This window comes from Schistocerca cancellata, chromosome 2 (assembly GCF_023864275.1).
Source record: "Schistocerca cancellata isolate TAMUIC-IGC-003103 chromosome 2, iqSchCanc2.1, whole genome shotgun sequence".
Taxonomy (NCBI): domain Eukaryota; kingdom Metazoa; phylum Arthropoda; class Insecta; order Orthoptera; family Acrididae; genus Schistocerca; species Schistocerca cancellata.
This window is the reverse complement of record NC_064627.1, coordinates 893,862,650-893,883,646: the sequence shown is the minus strand read 5'-3', so window position 1 is coordinate 893,883,646 and position 20,997 is coordinate 893,862,650. Positions and strand designations below refer to the sequence as shown.

General features: G+C 44.8%; 1 protein-coding gene across 1 annotated transcript in view; it reads right to left on the bottom strand.

Moving 5' to 3' along the window:
- The window catches only part of LOC126159593 (runt-related transcription factor 1-like), a 323,957-nt gene that overhangs the window by 131,634 nt on the left and 171,326 nt on the right, over positions 1–20,997 (bottom strand). The window contains exons 3-4 of the mRNA XM_049916561.1: positions 4,144–4,257; positions 1,783–1,899 (exon numbers count right to left, since the gene is read on the bottom strand). Coding sequence (XP_049772518.1) covers positions 1,783–1,899; positions 4,144–4,257 — 231 coding nt within the window. The remainder of the gene's footprint in view (positions 1–1,782; positions 1,900–4,143; positions 4,258–20,997) is intronic.

The window sequence follows — 20,997 nt, the reverse complement described above, 5'->3', positions numbered from 1 at the left end:
TACACAGAGGCATATACGTGGACTGTTACTCATTATGTGCTGGAATAGGAGAGAAGAACGCTAATACAGGAAAGAGTTTTCCCCTGGCTAGTGTCGTACAATGTCTTGCGATGTTTTTATGTAGAGGCACATATACAGGGTGAAACGTTTTTAAACCGACAAACTCTGGGAGGTTGCAGGGGACATCAAAACAAATATTTTTCCTTAATGTCATTTTTTTCTATGAGGAGTATTTCAACCGGTAGAGGAAGATTTCTCTGCCAGCAAATTAATTAAACCAACAAACACTTTTACATTTTTAATGACCAAGAGACAACACATTAACACAACCCAATTTCAATTACAGTAGATTTTCAAAAATGCCTCCACAGACACGTAAGCAAAGGTGACACCGTCGGATCATGTTCTGTCTCACACGGGGAAAAACCCCAGGAGTAACCTGAATTGTTCCTGTTGATGCTACTATCCGGGCAACCAGATGCTCTTCTGAGGCAACAAGAGTTGCGTAAACAGGGTTGCGCATCTCTCCCCACACAAAAAAGTCCAGAGGGGACATATCTGGGGATCCAGCAGGCCACGGTACAGGACCACCTCCGCCAATCCACGTTTCTGGGAACCGTCGGTCCAGGAATGGACGCACACGACGACTGAAATGTGCCGGCGCCCCGTCATCTTGGAACCACATGCATTCTCTTGTAGGGAGCGGGACGTCTTCCAGCAATTCTGGCAATGCTCTGGCGAGAAAATTGTAATAGTGCCTGCCATTTAATGGGTTTGGTGGCAGATACGGCCCAATTAAAAAGTCCCCAAGGACACCGACCCACACATTAACGAAGAACCGCACATGATGACCGCTAGTAAGTGTGGCGTGTGGGTTATCCTCACTCCAAACATGCGATTTGTGAATGTTAAAGACTCCATCACACCCGAACGTTGCTTCATCGGTAAAGAATACAGAGGATGGAAATGAAGGGTGCATTTCACACTGTTCCAGGTACCACTGCGAAAACTGTGCTTTGGGTGGATGATCAACTGGTTCCAGGTTGTGGACACGCTTTAAGTGAAATGGACGTAACAATTGCTCTCGATGGACTGTTCTTACATTCGTCCCCATGTTATGTGCAATTGCACGAGTGCTGATTGAAGGATCCCGCTCCACATGCTGCAGGACAGATTCCTCAAATTGCAGCGTTCTTACCGTGCGACGGCATTCCTGTCCAGGTAACCTGCTAAATGACCCGGTCTCACGCAGACGTTGGTACACAGCAGCAAAGGTCGTACGATGCGGGATACGGCGATTAGGATATTGTTGTTGATAAACCCGCTGTGCAGCTCGTCCGTTGTGGTGCGCTACGTAGTACGCACCATCCATATCAGTGTACTCACTCCAGGCGTATCGCTCCATTAGTAAAAGCGACAATAAACTACCGCACTGGTGGACAGCAGTTGCCTACAGCTGAAGAGCGTAATACGACCTCTAACAACTGAAATCGTAATACGGCCTCTAACAACTGAAGAGCGTAATACGGCCTCCACCGGTTTAAATAATCCTTATAGGAAAAAATGACATTAGGGAAAACATATTTGTTTTGATGTCCCCTACAACCTCCCAGAATATGTCGGTTTAAATACTTCTCACCCTGTAGAGAGCGCTTTTGGCACTACAGTGAATGCCAGATTGAGACTCGTTAACGATTGTGTTTTTATTTTGCGGATCGCAACAGCGAAAAATTATACACGGTGTAACACCACAACAGTAGCTGTAGTTGTAGCGAGACTCACCCGACAGCTTGAAGGGCAGAGACCCGACGAGCGGGTCGTGCACCCTTTGCCCGTCCAGCGGGCTGCCGAAGTGGAATGGCCGGGGTCCGAAGTGGAATGGGTGGAACTGCTGGTGGCCTGCCAAACACAAAACACTGCCATCAGACACATACATCAATCCTCATACTCGAGAGAGCTAAGTTCATTTACAACTGTGCACCTGTCAATTTACAACTGAAAATCAGAAATTTTGCAGTGAACACATGGTGCGTCGTGGGGCGATCACTCTGTTTTTAAAATAATTGAAAAGTGACGATAGCTTCAATCGTTTATTAGATGACGGGTTTCAGCACTCTGAAGGTGCCATCATCAGAAATGAAACGTGGATTAACATTTATAAAACTATATGGACATCATATGGCATATGAGGCAGACCATCTGATAAAATCATTGTCACAACCATTGTCACAACCAATATAAAAAACTCCTCTCATGGTCGTTCTTTCCATAAAATATATAACTGAAGTCACCACTGCTCGCCGAACACCGGTCGGCATCATTGAGTGATGATGCCGACCGGTGTTAGGCGAGCAGTGGTGACGTCAGTTTTATACACTCCTGGAAATGGAAAAAAGAACACATTGACACCGGTGTGTCAGACCCACCATACTTGCTCCGGACACTGCGAGAGGGCTGTACAAGCAATGATCACACGCACGGCACAGCGGACACACCAGGAACCGCGGTGTTGGCCGTCGAATGGCGCTAGCTGCGCAGCATTTGTGCACCGCCGCCGTCAGTGTCAGCCAGTTTGCCGTGGCATACGGAGCTCCATCGCAGTCTTTAACACTGGTAGCATGCCGCGACAGCGTGGACGTGAACCGTATGTGCAGTTGACGGACTTTGAGCGAGGGCGTATAGTGGGCATGCGGGAGGCCGGGTGGACGTACCGCCGAATTGCTCAACACGTGGGGCGTGAGGTCTCCACAGTACATCGATGTTGTCGCCAGTGGTCGGCGGAAGGTGCACGTGCCCGTCGACCTGGGACCGGACCGCAGCGACGCACGGATGCACGCCAAGACCGTAGGATCCTACGCAGTGCCGTAGGGGACCGCACCGCCACTTCCCAGCAAATTAGGGACACTGTTGCTCCTGGGGTATCGGCGGGGACCATTCGCAACCGTCTCCATGAAGCTGGGCTACGGTCCCGCACACCGTTAGGCCGTCTTCCGCTCACGCCCCAACATCGTGCAGCCCGCCTCCAGTGGTGTCGCGACAGGCGTGAATGGAGGGACGAATGGAGACGTGTCGTCTTCAGCGATGAGAGTCGCTTCTGCCTTGGTGCAAATGATGGTCGTATGCGTGTTTGGCGCTGTGCAGGTGAGCGCCACAATCAGGACTGCATACGACCGAGGCACACAGGGCCAACACCCGGCATCATGGTGTGGGGAGCGATCTCCTACACTGGCCGTACACCACTGGTGATCGTCGAGGGGACACTGAATAGTGCACGGTACATCCAAACCGTCATCGAACCCATCGTTCTACCATTCCTAGAACGGCAAGGGAACTTGCTGTTCCAACAGGACAATGCACGTCCGCATGTATCCCGTGCCACCCAACGTGCTCTAGAAGGTGTAAGTCAACTACCCTGGCCAGCAAGATCTCCGGATCTGTCCCCCATTGAGCATGTTTGGGACTGGATGAAGCGTCGTCTCACGCGGTCTGCACGTCCAGCACGAACGCTGGTCCAACTGAGGCGCCACGTGGAAATGGCATGGCAAGCCGTTCCACAGGACTACATCCAGCATCTCTACGATCGTCTCCATGGGAGAATAGCAGCCTGCATTGCTGCGAAAGGTGGATATACACTGTACTAGTGCCGACATTGTGCATGCTCTGTTGCCTGTGTCTATGTGCCTGTGGTTCTGTCAGTGTGATCATGTGATGTATCTGACCCCAGGAATGTGTCAATAAAGTTTCCCCTTCCTGGGACAATGAATTCACGGTGTTCTTATTTCAATTTCCAGGAGTGTATTTTATGGAAAGAACGACCATGAGATGCCGACCGGTGTTAGGCGAGCAGTGGTGACACACACACATACACACACACACACACACACACACACACACATACATACATACATACATACAGAGAATTAACCGATACACCACGAGCCAAACAGGTGAAGCAGTGATCGGAGTCTGCCTACGAATAAACAGACTAATTTTCTTAAGTGAATCGTGACTCATAGTGAAGGTATTATTTTCTCCTTATATTTTTGTGCAGTTCACAGTAGTTAACGGCACTGTTGCAAGTTATTGGTCTTTAAGTGGTAGGCAATTGCCTTTGGTGCTTTTACTTACACATGTGATACTCACGCGTCTTGGAGCGGGGCTCCCGCGGTCCGTCCACCGTCACCTTGATGGCCTTGCTGTACGTCGCCATCTGCGGCGGCGACGAGCCAACGATGATCGTCAACGTGAAGCTCTTCCCTGCAACAAGACAAACAAAATACCACTAAGCATCATGTATCAAATACCACTAAGCTACACCTATCAACATGAGGTTAACTGTCAGTCATAAATTTTCCTGAAATTATATCAAGCATATTTATCATCCCGCTGTCTAAACTTAACAAAAAACCTAAAACCTGTATATAAAACAACATATCAGCTGCTGTTAGGAAATGTTTTGCCTTCGACTACGGGTTACATTCACTGAACTACATCAGGTGACAAGCGCCTAGGGCCCTGGCGAACATTATGGTACACATAAAAATAAATAGGGCCGTGCGTGCTTGATGAATAATGAGAACCTCTTAAGTCCCGGGTTCAAACCTAGCACTACTTAATTCTTAATTTTTTAATAAACATTATCAATAATGTCTGCCAAAAACATTTAACAGAGGGCAGAGAAGTGGACAAAGCTTCAGAGTAACATCCTTCCTAAACCATCTAATGCGAAAATCCAATCACACAACAGGCAACAAAGATGTAGATTAATAGAAGGAACGTAGGAAGATGTTGGTGTATGTCTTACTACACTACTGGCCATTAAAATTGCTACATCAAGAAGAAATTCAGATGATAAACGGGTATTCATTGGACAAATTTATTATACTAGAACTGACATGTGATTACATTTTCACGCAATTTGGGTGCACAGATACTGAGAAATCACTACCCAGAACAATCACCTCTGGCCGTAATAACGACCTTGATACGCCTGGGCATTGAGTCAAACAGAGCTTGGATGGCGTGTATAGGTACAGCTGCCCATGCAGCTTCAACACGATACCACAGTTCATCAAGAGTAGTGACTGGCGTATTGTGACGAGCCAGTTGCTCGGCCACCATTGCCCAGACGTTTCCAATTGGTGAGAGATCTGGAGAATGTGCTGGCCAGGGCAGCAGTCGAACATTTTCTGTATCCAGAAAGGCCCGTACAGGACCTGCAACATGCGGTCGTGCATTATCCTGCTGAAAGGTAGGGTTTCGCAGGGATCGAATGAAGGGTAGAGCCACGGGTCGTAACACATCTGAAATGTAACGTCCACTGTTCAAACTGCCGTCAATGCGAACAAGAGGTGACCAAGACGTGTAACCAATGCACCCCATACCATCACGCCGGGTGATACGCCAGTATGGCGATGACGAATACGAATACACGCTTCCAATGAGCGTTCACCGCGATGTCGCTAAACACGGATGCGACCATCATGATGCTGTAAACAGAACCTGGATTCATCCGAAAAAATGACGTTTTGCCATTCGTGCACCCAGGTTCGTCGTTGAGTACACCATCGCAGGCGCTCCTGTCTGTTATGCAGCGTCAAGGGTAACCGCAGCCAGGGTCTCCGAGCTGACAGTCCATGCTGCTGCAAACGTCGTCGAACTGTTCGTGCAGATGGTTGTTGTCTTGGAATCGTCCCTATCTGTTGACTCAGGGATCGAGATGTGGCTGCACGATCCGTTTCAGGCATGCGGATAAGATGCCCGTCATCTCAAATGCTAGTGATACGAGGCCGTTGGGATCCAGCACGGCGTTCCGTATTACCTTCCTGAACCCACCGATTCCATATTCTGCTAACAGTCATTGGATATCAGAGCATCTTCTTCCTGTCGGTTAAATTTCGCGTCTGTAGCACGTCGTCTTCGTGGTGTAGCAATTTTAATGGCCAGTAGTGTACTTGCACTTTGACTGAGACATCCTGGTGTCGTTATTAAAAGTCGGTTAAGGTTGGTTTCCGCCTGTAGTTTCCTTAAGAGAGTAAACAGTGTATCAACAATTGCAGTCACCATCGTAGTTAGCTCCTTTCAATATAATCTAGATAGACAATTTGGTACTTCTCTTTGCAAATCAGGAACAAGAAAGACAGACAATATTTTGCTCGTATTATGTAATGTTTGGATGGCCGAGTTACATATGTGAATCGTCAGCCCCTTCCAACAAGGTGGCCTCTTTGTCTTTGTGGACAAGAGGGAGCTAAAATAAGTACTCGTATGTAGCAGAGCCACTGCCCAGGACAGTCGCTTGACAAGCCCAGTGGAGATCCGTCATGGTCCATTCTCGGTGAAAGCCCGTGCGGTCACTTCAGGGATTCACCGTGGAGACACGCCTATTGCAAACATGATGGCTCCAGCCTAGAAAAGAGAGCTCAGAGACATGATCGTTTAACGCACCTAGGTGACACACTGATATATTCCTTCATTTTGTATTACTCACTGATGCTCAGGCATTTGGCGACCCTTGTGTTGAGTCATTAGTGTAATCAAACAATACCAACAGCTTAATTAGGTCCATCCACATATTCTTCAGTAGCAGACATATTTCATGTAGTTCACCCTGCCAGGATAGTACTCCTTACATTGTTGCCCCCGTAACAGACTTATTTCATTCATTAATAGCAGATTTCTTTCACAGCAGCTACCGTAAAGAATAAAAAACAGATTTTGTTTTAGTTTAAATGTTTAAGATCGTTTATTGACAACAATGATACGTTTTATATTTTTATACAGTGTTTATAAACAGTATAACTTATTTAAGTAATACTTTTAATTAGTACTTCATCCTTATTGAACCTGCATTAAATTTTGCTAAACCCGCAAAAAAATTGTATAAATTTAGTCTTACTTAAAATGGAATGCGGAGCGTAGCTGTACAGGTCTGTCAGGGGAGCAGGGTCGCATTCATACAGCTCTGGTCAGTATGCTGAACAGTAAAAGATGTTAGGCTGTTTGGTGAAACTCAAGATTCAGTGTTTGAACAGTTACGTTGAACAAGGTGAGCTCTCTCATGAAGACATCAGACTGATAAAGAAGGCTGCTAGGATACCAGTCTGATGGGATAGTACTCTTGTTCACTATATCAAAATGTACATTAGGCAATTTATCAGGAAAGAAGGTATAGCAGATGCTTCAAGAAGAGGAGAGAAAGGAAATACCTTTAAGAGGTGTTTTTTGTGTTGAAACGTAAATGAAACCTTTGTACATATCAAAATTACAAAGCCGCGATATAGCGTTGAAGTGATAGTTACGTGATAACAACGTAACCAACACGTTACTACGATGTAACTATCAGGTCCATTGGTTATTTTCACTGACACGATTCTCTTATGATGGAAAAGTGCGAAAGGCGCCATTTTGGATCAACAATGTCATTTAGTGTTCAGTTAATGACTTATCTACTCAGCTTTCTGCAGACTACGTATATTTTTTTTATATATCGACAAATTAAAATAATTTTCATTCCAGTTAATTGTATTTTGGCAATTTTCTGGCTTAAAAGGGAGTCTCATTATGGCCATATTGTACATAGTAGATAAAAACTGAGGATTAATCTATTATGTAACAAAAAGTAATAAAAACACTTTTCGTAAACTGTCTGTGTGGACTACATTCCTTCATTGCGATCAATTCGGTTAACATTTCTTCAGTACGTGACCCAAGGCTGAAAGGCAGCAAACCGGCTTCTGTCAGCTCAACCCATTGGGTGCAGTGGAATAAACAATAATAAAGGCAATAAAACAGCAGCGCCCCCGTAAATGTTGCCGACATTAAGAATGGAGGAAGAAGAATTGAGAAAGAAGAGGTTAGGTTAGAAGGGGGAGAGTGGAAAGGAGCTTGAAGAGTAGGATTTCTTGCGGCCTCGCGGCAATCTTTCCCCCTCCTGCTCTCGTGAGCTGTTTCGGTGTGCCCACGCCGCGGACTCATAAACATTACAGCTGGCCAGCCCGCCGCCCGAGGCGTGATGGGAAAGGCGGTGGTAATGCGGGGGCGTTACGAGGCGCGCATAAACAGGGCGCCGGCAATTTGCGCGCCACGCCGCGCCGCGGCGCTGCCGTCGCTGCAGCCGGCCGCTCAACAATTCATATCCGGCGCGCGCCGGCTCAGGGAAATCCCCGTGCTGCCTGCATACTAAAGGCGCGCGAGTGTGGCGCGCTTGCGGCAAACCGAGGAATGAGGGCGCCCGAAACAAACCCCGGAAAAGTTACGGCGGGACATTAATTTCATACTTCACAGTTCCACGCGCGCTCCGCTCAGCTTGCAAATGGGGACTGTTCGCTCCGTGCGCCCCAACGACGTGGGCCTCTTTTGCGGGAGTCGACGCGAGTGCGGAAACAAGACACCCAGTGGAGGAGTGGAGGACTCTACGAAACTGACGGCTCCGAGCCACTTTCCTTCGTTGCAGCACTTGGTGGAGTATACTATTAAAGTGCCGCTATAACTTCACTCGTCCGGTGCACTCTTTTTTCTCTTCTAGGCCAGCTTAAGATGCTAAGTTTAGGCTTTCTCCAGTACTCCTTCATCTGTTCACTTCCTTCTTTCCCATCTTCTGCTATCTTCTCCCCTGCCAATTTCGAATTTGCAAACCGTCTCACCTCTTAATCTTGTTTTCAGTAGGAAAAAACAGCTCAGCTTGTAAAATCAGAATAATCTTTATTGACGCGTTTTCCTCTATTGCGATATCTTCAGAATTCTTATAGGAATTTCAGACAACACATTAGACAGTCTAATGTTGTTCTTAACCAGACATATGTGCCACAGGCTGAAACGTATTTAATTTTAATTTTTTACTTGAATATTTCTGCTCTAAACTTTGACCATTGCCTTCTTACAATACAGGGTTATTACAAATGATTGAAGTGATTTCACAGCTCTACAGTAACTTTATTATTTGAGATATTTTCACAATGATTTGCACACACATACAAAAACTCAAAAAGTTTTTTAGGCATTCACAAATGTTCGATATGTGCCCCTTTAGTGATTCGGCAGACATCAAGCCGATAATCAAGTTCCTCCCACACTCGGCGCAGCATGTCCCCATCAATGATTTCGAAAGCATCGTTGATGCGAGCTCGCAGTTCTGGCACGTTTCTTGGTAGAGGAGGTTTAAACACTGAATCTTTCACATAACTCCACAGAAAGAAATCGCATGGGGTTAAGTCGGGAGAGCGTGGAGGTCATGACATGAATTGCTGATCATGATCTCCACCACGACCGATCCATCGGTTTTCCAATCTCCTGTTTAAGAAATGCTGAACATCATGATGGAAGTGTGGTGGAGCACCATCCAGTTGAAAGATGAAGTCGGCGCTGTCGGTCTCCAGTTCTGGCATGAGCCAATTTTCCGCGGGCTACGCGTGAAACTTGCTCGCACGCGTTCAACCGTTTCTTCGCTCACTTCAGGCCGACCCGTTGATTTCCCCTTACAGAGGCATCTAGGAGCTTTAAACTGCGCATACCATCGCCGAATGGAGTTAGCAGTTGGTGGATCTTTGTTGAACTTCGTCCTGAAGTGTCGTTGCACTGTTATGACTGACTGATGTGAGTGCATTTCAAGCACGACATACGCTTTCTCGGCTCCTGTCGCCATTTTGTCTCACTGCGCTCTCGAGAGCTCTAACGGCAGAAACCTGAAGTGCGGCTTCAGCCGAACAAAACTTTATGAGTTTTTCTACGTATCTGTATTGTGTCGTGACCATATGTCAATGAATGGAGCTACAGTGAATTTATGAAATCGCTTCAATCATTTGTAATAACCCTGTATAACTTTACAGTTTCTTAAAATTTAATTCTAGTGAAGACATGCATAGAGGTGTCGAAACCTAGGTCAATGTAGCAAACAGTTATCTGCAACTGGTTGGCTGTGTGATTCCTATGTTGGAACCTATATACAGTTGCTGACAGATAGCCGTGTTTAAAACTGCATTAGACTTAAGTAGTCGAAATTTTGGCGTGCTGGCTTGACAAGACTGAAAATTTTGTCCTATCTAAGCATAGCTTCGCATGTCTTCGCTGAAGGTGTACACCAAAATTTCGACTACTTACGACTAATGCATTACCCGCTGTTCCTATATGAATTTTGAAGAAGCCTCAAAAAGGCGAAACTTGTCATTAAAGGTAAACGTAGGCTTCCACGGCCGATGTCACAGTTAATAAAATAGCAGTACACCTTGCCCAAGGCGTCTTACAGTAGTCGCCGAAACGTCGGAATTACATAGTTGACAATGCGGCCTCAAGCCCAGAAGAATTTTATTGACTGTTGTCGTTAAAGCTTATGCTGTTTTTGCAATCCAGATCGTTTTTTTTCCTACTGACAATATATCACAGTTGCTGGTTCAAAATGGTTCAAATGGTTCTGAGCACTATGCGACTTAACTTCTGAGGTCATCAGTCGCCTAGAACTTAGAACTAATTAAACCTAACGAACCTAAGGACATCACACACATCCATTCCCGAGGCAGGATTCGAACCTGCGACCGTAGCGGTCGCTCAGCTCCAGACTGCAGCGCCCAGAACCGCACGGCCACTCCGGCCGGCCTATCACAGTTGCTGCACCAAGGCCATAGAGTGGGAGGACCTATATACGAGCTGCGAAAATAAAGTAATGAGACTGATTTTCTTTGCAAGATGTGCCAACCCTGCAGGCTTGCGTAGGCACAATATATTTGACCTTGGTCTATAAGCTGCTTCTAGTCCAAGCAGCACATCGATGCAACTGCTCAGTCGTGAGTTGTGCTGTAATAAGTTAACTCGTGTTAGTGTCTCTCATCACGGAAATGGAACCGCATAATATTGCGTAACGGTATGCCATTTCCCTTTGCGTTAAACTGGCTGAAAACGCGACGACAAATTATGGTAAGCTTCAGAAGGCTTTTGGAGTGGAGGTTATGTCAAGACCTCAAGATTTTCGTTGGCATAAAATGTTTAGTGAAGGCAGCTCGAATGTTGAAGATGAAGACTGCAGTGGACGACCATCAACCTCTTTGATCCCAAGGGAATTGTTCATAAAGAAAGGGTGCCTCCTGAATAAACAGTTAGCCAATATCACTACAAAGAAATTTTAGAAAGAGATTGTAAAAGAGTTCTTTACGTCCGTGCCAACATTGCTGACACTTGGATTCTGCATCACGATAATGCGCCATCACATACTGCTCTGTCAGTACAGCAATTTTTAACCTCAAAATAAATTTCAGTACTACCACACCCACCTTAGTAACCGGATATTGCTCCGTGCGACTTTTTTCTATTTTCAAGAGTCAAAACAGCGGTCAAAGAACACCATTTTCAAACAATACAAGATGTCCAAAAAGCTGTGACGAGGGTCTTAGAAGATATTAAGGGCCAGCCGAAGTGGCCGAGTGGTTCTAGGCGCTTCAGTCTGGAACTGCGCGACCGCTACGGTCGCAGGTCGAAATCCTGCCTCGGGCATGGATGTGTGTGATGTCCTTAGCTTAGTTAGGTTTAAGTAGTTCTAGGTTCTAGGGGACTGATGACCTCAGATGTTAAGTCCCATAGTGCTCAGAGCCATTGGAACGATTTTGAACCAAGATATTACGGAAAGTGAGTTCCAGAAATGTTATCATCAATGCCAGAAGCGCAGGAAAACGTGTGTCCAATCAAAAGGGAACTACTTTGAAGGAGACAACACTAAACTTGACTAAAACGGTAAGCAACATCTTTTTCACATCAGTCTCATTACTTTATTGCCGCACCTCGTATGTATTTATTTTGTTTCCGTATTTTATTCTGTCTTCAGTTTCTTGATTTTAGTAAACGGTGCTGAACAGCTTCATTGTATTTAAAGAAAGGCATTATGGAACCACTAAAATCTGCTGTATTTGTTAATGATCAGCCAGTTTCTGTGAGGCGATCATCTTTATGATCATCTGTGACTTGAGAATGGTTGCTCGATCGAATCTGGTTCCTGCGAATGAAGACACATTACAGTAGTTTCTGTGGCTTCCCAGTGTGGTGCTTATGCCACTCTACTACCTTCATTTTATTTTAGCACTGAGTCATGTCGACTGATACAGGTAAGCGTTATAAGGAGAGTTAGGTAATATGGTCCAGTGTGACATACGTTTGGGCAAAGGGACGGGGCAGTGAGAAGGACTCTTTCGAGTCGAGAATGACTCTCGCACATTGTAAAAACTCACATTAGGTAGAGAAAGCTGCTTGAAACTTGAAATTGATAGCAGTAAGATTCTTGGAGAAAATTTAAGTGTATATCGAAATAACAGGCAAATGGGAAATGGGGGTGGTGTGTTTGTCGCAGTATACGAGAACCTCAGATCCACCAAGATAGAAATTGAGCTGTATTTGAGATTGTTTGCACTAGACTCAGTATCAGGGGTGGGCGTAAGATGATAAATGGATCCTTCTATCGCCCACCAGACTCGCCTTCTGATGTAACCAAAAACTTTAGAGAAAATCTCAGTTCACATGTACATAAGTTCTCCAGTCGTACTGTAATCGTCAGAACTGGAAAAACTACAGTTTTGTTAAATGTGGGCGTGATTAGACGTCTTGTGAAACATTACTAAATTCCTTCTCTGAAAACGACCTATGGACAGATAGGAACTCCACTCATGATGGAAATATTTTGGATCTAATGGCAAGAAACAGATCTGGTCTCTTTGAGGAGTCCACATCAAAACTGGTATCAATGACCAAGGGGAGATTTTTGCAACAATAATTACCAAAGTAAAAAGGACAACTACAACAAGTAGAAAGATATGTACGCAACCTATACACTGCTGACTTTTGGCTGTAGTGTCATATCTCAGTGGGGAACTTGAAACTTTCAGCACGGCGCAGGAGCATGTAGAGAAAATATGCCTCAATTTAAAAGAATAGTTGACCAAACACTGGATAGATACGTACCCAGTAGAACAGGTCGTAATGGGAGGGAACCACCACGGTATACAGTCAATGTAAGGAAACTTCTAAAGAAACAGAGATTACTGCATAATAGGTGTAAAACGAAGTGCAGGACTGTAGATAGAGAGATGATGAATGAAACGCGTTTCGTTATCATGAGAGCAATGCCTGACACCTTCAATGACTACCGTAGCAGAATATTGTCAAATGATGTTTCACAAAACTCATAGGAGTTCTGGTTATGTGAAAAGGCCTTTAGTGGAGCCACAGTTGGTGTCCACTCCCTAGTGAGTGGGACAGGAACTGAAATTGGGAGTAGCAAAGCAAAAGCTGAAATGCTTAACTTCGTTTTCAAATGATCCTCTACAAAGGAAAACACTGGAGAACAGCCCCGGTTTAATCTTCGTACCACCGAAAAGATGAATGAAATAAGGATTAGTGTCAGCGGTGTTGAGAAACAGCTGAAACCGTTAAAATTTAATAAAGAACCAGGGCACAATGGAATCCCTGTCAGATTCTATACTGAATTTCCAGCTGAGTTAGCCCTTCTTCTAACTACAAACTCATAGATCCCTCGAACAAAAAACTGTGCCCAGTTGTTGGAAAAAAGACAGGCCACATCTGTCTACAAGAAGGGTAGTAGAAGAGATCCACAAAACTACCATCCAATATTCTTGGCACAGATTTGTTGTAAAATCTTAGAACATATTCTGAGTTCAAACATAATGAGGTATCTCGAACAGAATGACGTCCTCAACGCAAACCATCATGGATTCCGAAAACCAACTCGTACTTTTCTCGTACGACATACTGAAAGCTTTGGATCAAAGCAGTCAGATAGATGCTGTACTTCTTGATTTCCGAAAATCATTTGACTCAGTACCACACCTACACCTACACGTCAAAAGTGCGATCATATGGTGTATCAAGTGAAATTTGTGACTGGATTGAACACTTTTTGGTATGGAGGAAGCACCCTGTTATCTTGTACGGAGAGTCATCGTCAGATGTAGAAGTAACTTCGGGTGTGCCCCAGGGGAGTGTGTTTGGACCCCTGCTGTTCATGTTGTCATTAATGACCTTCCACACAATATCAGTAGTAACCTGAGACTTCTTGCAGATGATGCAGTTACCGATTACGACGTACTGTCTGAAAGAAGTTGCATAAATATTCAATCGTACCTTCATAAGATTTGAAAGTGGAGGAAAGATTGGCAACTTTCTTTAAATGTCCAGGAATGTAAAACTGTGCAATGAAAAAAACGAAGAAGCAAAATATCCTATGTTTATAGTATCATTGTCCGCAGCTCGTGGTCTCGCGGTAGCATTCTCGCTTCCCGAGCACGGGGTCCCGGGTTCGATTCCCAGTGGAGTCAGAGATTTTCAGGTACCCCAAGATGACTGGGTGTTATTGTGTCGTCTTCATCATCAGCAGTCATCCCCGTTACCGTCGGAGGATGGCAACGGCAAACCACCTCCATTAGGACCTTGCCTAGTACGGCGGTGCGGGTCTCCCGTATCATTCCCCTACGCTACGTCAAGAAAAATGGGACTTCATTTCCATAATATCAGTGATTCACTGTTGGAATAGGCCAACTCATACAAATACCAGGGTGTAACGCTTTGGGATATGAAATGGAACGATCACATAGACTCAGTTGCGGGTAAAGCTGGTGGTAGACTTCGGTTTGTTGGTAGAATGCCGGGGAAGTGCAATCAGGCTCCAAAGGAGATTGCTCACCTATCACTAGTGCAACCGGTTGTAGAATATTGCTCAAGTTGTGAGACCCGTACGAAATAGAACAAACAGAGGATATTGAACGTTTACAGAGAAGGGCAACACGAATGGTCAAAGATTTCTTTGATTTATGGGAGAGTGAGATACTGAAGAAACTGAACTGGCAGACTCTTGAAGATAGACGTAAACTACCCTGAGAAACTCTATTGACGAAGTTACAAGAACCGGCTTTAAATGATGATTTTAGGAACACACAGTCATTCACGTATCGCTCACATAGGCATCATGAGGATAAGATTAGAGTAATTACTGCACGCACAGAGGTATTCAAACGATCATTCTTTCTGCGCTCCAAACGCGAATGGAATGAGAAGAAACCCTACTAACTGGTGGAGATCTACCCTCGGCCATGCATCTTAAATAAGCTCCATAGGTAGGGGCAGCTGAATCGCCCTATATGTTTTATATCTTTACGTCTCTGTCTTCCTCCACACTTTTTACCCTCTGCTTCTCCCTCTTGCGCTATTAAAGTTATTCTGTAATGACTCAAAGCATGTGATTCATCATACACCTTCTTCTATCCAGCATTTTTCATACAACCTTTTCCTCGTCAGTTATGTACAGGACTTGCTCACTTTCCATATTATCAGTTCCAATCATCATCCTTCTATAACAGCACATTCTCTCCTTTTCACACAGTCTTCCATGCAACGCTTTGCTGTAAATTCCCAGAATTTTCTTCTTCAAGTTGCGTCCTATGTTTGATACTCCAATAGCGAGAAACGTCCTCTTTTCCTGTACTATCTGCTTCTTACATCATTCTTACTTCACTCGTCATGGGTTTTTTGCTTTCTGTGTAGCAGAATCCCTTCAGTTTTCTACTTTGATGTTAAGTTTATAGTTAATCTCATTTCTGTGACTCTTCTTTACTTTCTTAAGGATTTTGTTCTGTCGTTGCAGCTAAAAAATGGGTGTTTTTTTCACCAGACGTGTTTCGCTTTATTGCGGTAAAGCATCATAGTGGTGGTGATTTTCGCTTGATTTCTCGCTTACAATTGTTCTTCTGAACCCATAGCCTGCACTCACTGGATTCTTCATTTCACTCCACAGGTCTTATAAATCTTCCTCGCTTTCATTCATGATCATTGTCATCAGCCAACCTTGTCATTGGCATCGTATCACTGTCAAATAGTGTGGAATCAGCTCGGATATGACGATGTTCTGCGTGAGTACAAAAGTGAGTTTTATGTTTAAATTCGTATGCCGCTACGGCACTACAGTATGGTCGTTGCAGCCAATATTCTAATTCAGATCTCAACTGTTTTACTTTCGAGTAACGTCCCTTTTTGGTTGCCATACGCTGAGCTTCATATTACTACTCAGACTGCGTTATTAAACGATCATATTAAGTGTCTTGGGGTATATTTTAGGGCAGAAATCTGGTTAATGACTGAAAATAAATTTTCAGGTTCCGTTTCAAAATTAGTGGGAATTTCTTCAAGTTTTCATGTGAGCTGGGTCCTATGGAGAATCTTTGAAATCAGCTCATGAGAAGTTCGACACAGGTTTTACAGAGCTCTTTTGGGAATGTACTCTCGTTGGCATACTTTCTTTTCGACGGAACGTATTATGGAAAATCTGTAGCCAGTAGTTGCCAAATTGTACACCGACCATTTAGAGACCACAGCAATAGAATCTACCCATCTAAGCCAATACCTTTCTTGCAGATAGCGCTAAACAGGCCTCAAATGAAGCATGAAAGACATTTTCGAACCGCCAGAAGCTGGTACGTTAATAATTGTTATTGTTTTAGACTAGTTTAGGTCATCAGAGCCACAATTATTATCAACCTAACATGGAAGAACAGTTCATTTAAAACTGTGTGCCGGGCCGAGACTCGAACTCGGGATCTTTGCCTTTCGCGGGCAGGTGCTCTACCAACTGAGCTACCCACGCACGACTCACGCCTCGTCCTCACAGGTTTACTTCTGCCAGTACCTCGTCTCCTCGCCCCGGCACACAGCATTAATCTGCCAGGAAGTTTCATATCAACGCACACTCCGTTGCAGAGTGAAAATCTCATTCTGGAGACAGTTCATTTACATCAAAAATACTGGCAGAAAAAACGACATCACTGCATCAAGCATCATGTTTTTGCAGTATAGTTCATACTGCTGATACAAGATGAACAAGCTGTGCACTATACAAACGGCACCCATATTTTGATCGTCTGATGTCAACGAACTGATCCGTATCGTAAAATCATGATACTTTTGATGTCTACTGCGTATTATCATATCCATTTGAACTTTCCTCTACAATTTATATCTCCCTCCCTCCCTCTACAATTTATATCTCTTCCCCCATCCCTCCTACCCCCACATCCAAATTTATTATTCCATGATGCCTCACGATGTCAGCTACTAACCGATCTCTTCTTTTAGTCAGGTTGTGTCATAAGTTTCATTTCTTCCACATTAAATTCAATAAACCTTCATTATCTACCGGATATAGTCGTCTAATCTACCACATTCTATTGCAGGGTCGCACTTCGAAAGCTTCTGTTTTCTTTCCTCTACTGTTTGTCGTCCACATTTCACTTCCATAGAATGCTGCACTCCACACAGATACGTTCAGAAATCGTTCCTTCACACTTCAATTAGAGTAAAACATTTGTTTGAGACGTCGTCATTTCCTACTCGTAGCTGCAGAGGTTTTTATCCTACTATTGTTATTCTGGCGTTACGCCATCGTCAATCCAAAATGTTCGATACTATATCCCTGTTCAAAGAAAGTTATAAACCCTTTCGGGGTAGTGACCAACTTTGCAGTCTGTTAACAAATTATAGTTATATGGCTACATATATGTAACTATGTACGTAAGACTTGTTAACAGGCTATAAAGTGCGATGCCACCCTACAAAGGTTGTTAATGAATCGTACGTATATTTGTATCATCTTGTTTTACAGCTAATAACATAGTTATTTTACAAAAATTTTAGGCATTTCGCAACTCGTCATTAATCTGATCTGAGGATAATCATTAAGTAATCGAAAGTAGTAACTACTTTTGACAATTTTCAACAGACTTTAAAACGCATATTTAAAGAAGTTTTTAGCTGTGGTATCTCCCATGACAGTATATCATTCATCACCAAATTTCGTTGTTACAAAGCTATATATATGTTACTACACTCCTGGACATTGAAATAAGAACACCGTGAATTCATTGTCCCAGGAAGGGGAAACTTTATTGACACATTCCTGGGGTCAGATACATCACATGATCACACTGACAGAACCACAGGCACAAAGACACAGGCAACAGAGCATGCACAATGTCGGCACTAGTACAGTGTATATCCACCTTTCGCAGCAATGCAGGCTGCTATTCTCCCATGGAGACGATCGTAGAGATGCTGGATGTAGTCCTGTGGAACGGCTTGCCATGCCATTTTCACCTGGCGCCTCAGTTGGACCAGCGTTCGTGCTGGACGTGCAGACCGCGTGAGACGACGCTTCATCCAGTCCCAAACATGCTCAATGGGGGACAGATCCGGAGATCTTGCTGGCCAGGGTAGTTGACTTACACCTTCTAGAGCACGTTGGGTGGCACGGGATACATGCGGACGTGCATTGTCCTGTTGGAACAGCAAGTTCCCTTGCCGGTCTAGGAATGGTAGAACGATGGGTTCGATGACGGTTTGGATGTACCGTGCACTGTTCAGTGTCCCCTCGACGATCACCAGTGGTGTACGGCCAGTGTAGGAGATCGCTCCCCACACCATGATGCCGGGTGTTGGCCCTGTGTGCCTCGGTCGTATGCAGTCCTGATTGTGGCGCTCACCTGCACGGCGCCGAACACGCTACGACCATCATTGGCACCAAGGCAGAAGCGACTCTCATCGCTGAAGACGACACGTCTCCATTCGTCCCTCCATTCACGCCTGTCGCGACACCACTGGAGGCGGGCTGCACTATGTTGGGGCGTGAGCGGAAGACGGCCTAACGGTGTGCGGGACCGTAGCCCAGCTTCATGGAGACGGTTGCGAATGGTCCTCGCCGATACCCCAGGAGCAACAGTGTCCCTAATTTGCTGGGAAGTGGCGGTGCGGTCCCCTACGGCACTGCGTAGGATCCTATGGTCTTGGCGTGCATCCGTGCGTCGCTGCGGTCCGGTCCCAGGTCGACGGGCACGTGCACCTTCCGCCGACCACTGGCGACAACATCGATGTACTGTGGAGACCTCACGCCCCACGTGTTGAGCAATTCGGCGGTACGTCCACCCGGCTTCCCGCATGCCCACTATACGCCCTCGCTCAAAGTCCGTCAACTGCACATACGGTTCACGTCCACGCTGTCGCGGCATGCTACCAGTGTTAAAGACTGCGATGGAGCTCCGTATGCCACGGCAAACTGGCTGACACTGACGGCGGCGGTGCACAAATGCTGCGCAGCTAGCGCCATTCGACGGCCAACACCGCGGTTCCTGGTGTGTCCGCTGTGCCGTGCGTGTGATCATTGCTTGAACAGCCCTCTCGCAGTGTCCGGAGCAAGTATGGTGGGTCTGACACACCGGTGTCAATGTGTTCTTTTTTCCATTTCCAGGAGTGTATTTATCAATGGTTTGTTAACAAATGGTTGAAATGGCTCTGAGTGGTATGGGACTTAACATCTGAGGTCAACAGTCCCCTAGAACTTAGAACTACTTAAACCTAACTAAGCTAAGGACATCACACGCATGCATGCCCGAGGCAGGATTCGAACGTGCGACCGTAGCAGTCACGCGGTTCCGGACTGAAGCGCCTAGAACCACTCGGCCACCGCGGCCGCGCTTGCCATGAGAGAATCGGTCCCTTAACTACTGCCTTCTAGCTCCAAATCCACGCAACTTGGCGAAGCAGCTATGTTATCCAGTCATTAACGTCAATTATATTTTTGTAGTGTGGAATACGATGCGTTGTAATCTCGCCCTTTAAAATGGTGCTTGGTCATGTGAAGTATTACTGTTTTCGTATTTATAATTACGTATTGCGAAAACATGTAGTTTAAGCGATACACTGCGTTAAAGATCTTCCCAATCTTGGAGATTGTGAGTGACAGTGAGTTTGGACAACAAGGTATCTGCACTTTCCTAAACAGTCATGAATTTCATTTCTCAAAGTGCCGCATTTTGCTTTAATATACATTCTCCAGAACACTCTCTGAACTCTTGTCATTTACTTTTTTCAGTTCTTTGTGGAAATTTGTTCGGAGTGAATTGAATTTCTCTCGGCTTTGGCAAGAACTGCAGCTTTATTGTGAAATACAACCTTTACGCGAAACAGTATATTGTGCAATTTATTGACCAAGCATCAACAACTTTGAAGTTCTACTGTCTCCTTCAATATATTGCACAAACCGCTCTCAGACGTCAATACTGTTACGCAATTCATATGCAATAAATATTGAGCGAGTGTTGGCCCTTCTATAAACTATGGCCAGCAATCACCGCAGATATACCAGTAACCTCCGTAAATCGAATTGCTCCATAAATCAAACTTGTTCTTAAGTCGCTTGATAAAACCGATAAACCGAATAAATCCTGTTCTGTTGTGATACAGTCGATAAATCGAAACGTTTACCATAACAGACCTCACCACAAACACTCTACAATTCGACGTTAGTGGCTATCAAGGGCTCAGTAATTCTAATTGTTTTATCATTCAGCTTCTTTGTCTTCTGAACAAATTAGTTGTAAAAATGACTTCAAAAAAGCACACGTGTTCTACTTTATCAGGAAAAGAGAGGGTGGAAAGTGAAATGAAGAGAAATGGATGTAGCGAAAGGTTTCGGGAGTTTTTGCTCCGCGTTGTCGACAGTTCTAAAGCAGAAAGTTAAGATTTCTCTAAACGTATCGTAAGGAGAGAGGAAACGAGCCCAGTGACATGATTTCTCGTGTCTTGAAAGGTGGTCACTTAAATGGCGCATTCTATTTAGAGGATGATATTCGTTTATGAAAAAAGCCTAGGTAATTCTCGGTTCGACTGGACATTGAAGGGTTCGCTGCAGTCTATTTAATGACACAGTTGGCTCAACAAGAAAAATTGAAATAAGTTAAAGTTATCTTGTGTTTTCTCATAAATTCGGACGCGTCTTTCGCTTAAAATGCAAAAATAAACAAAAAATTAAGTTTATTCAGAGTTTCAGTTCTTCAACTGTATGAACTAGAGTGGTTCTCACTTTATTTCAGTGATTAGCCCCGACAGAAACATCCAGAAGATTCAGCCACATAATCTCAGAGGGAATGGTACAAATCCTCATCAGTCTACCCATTCTGGATCGTA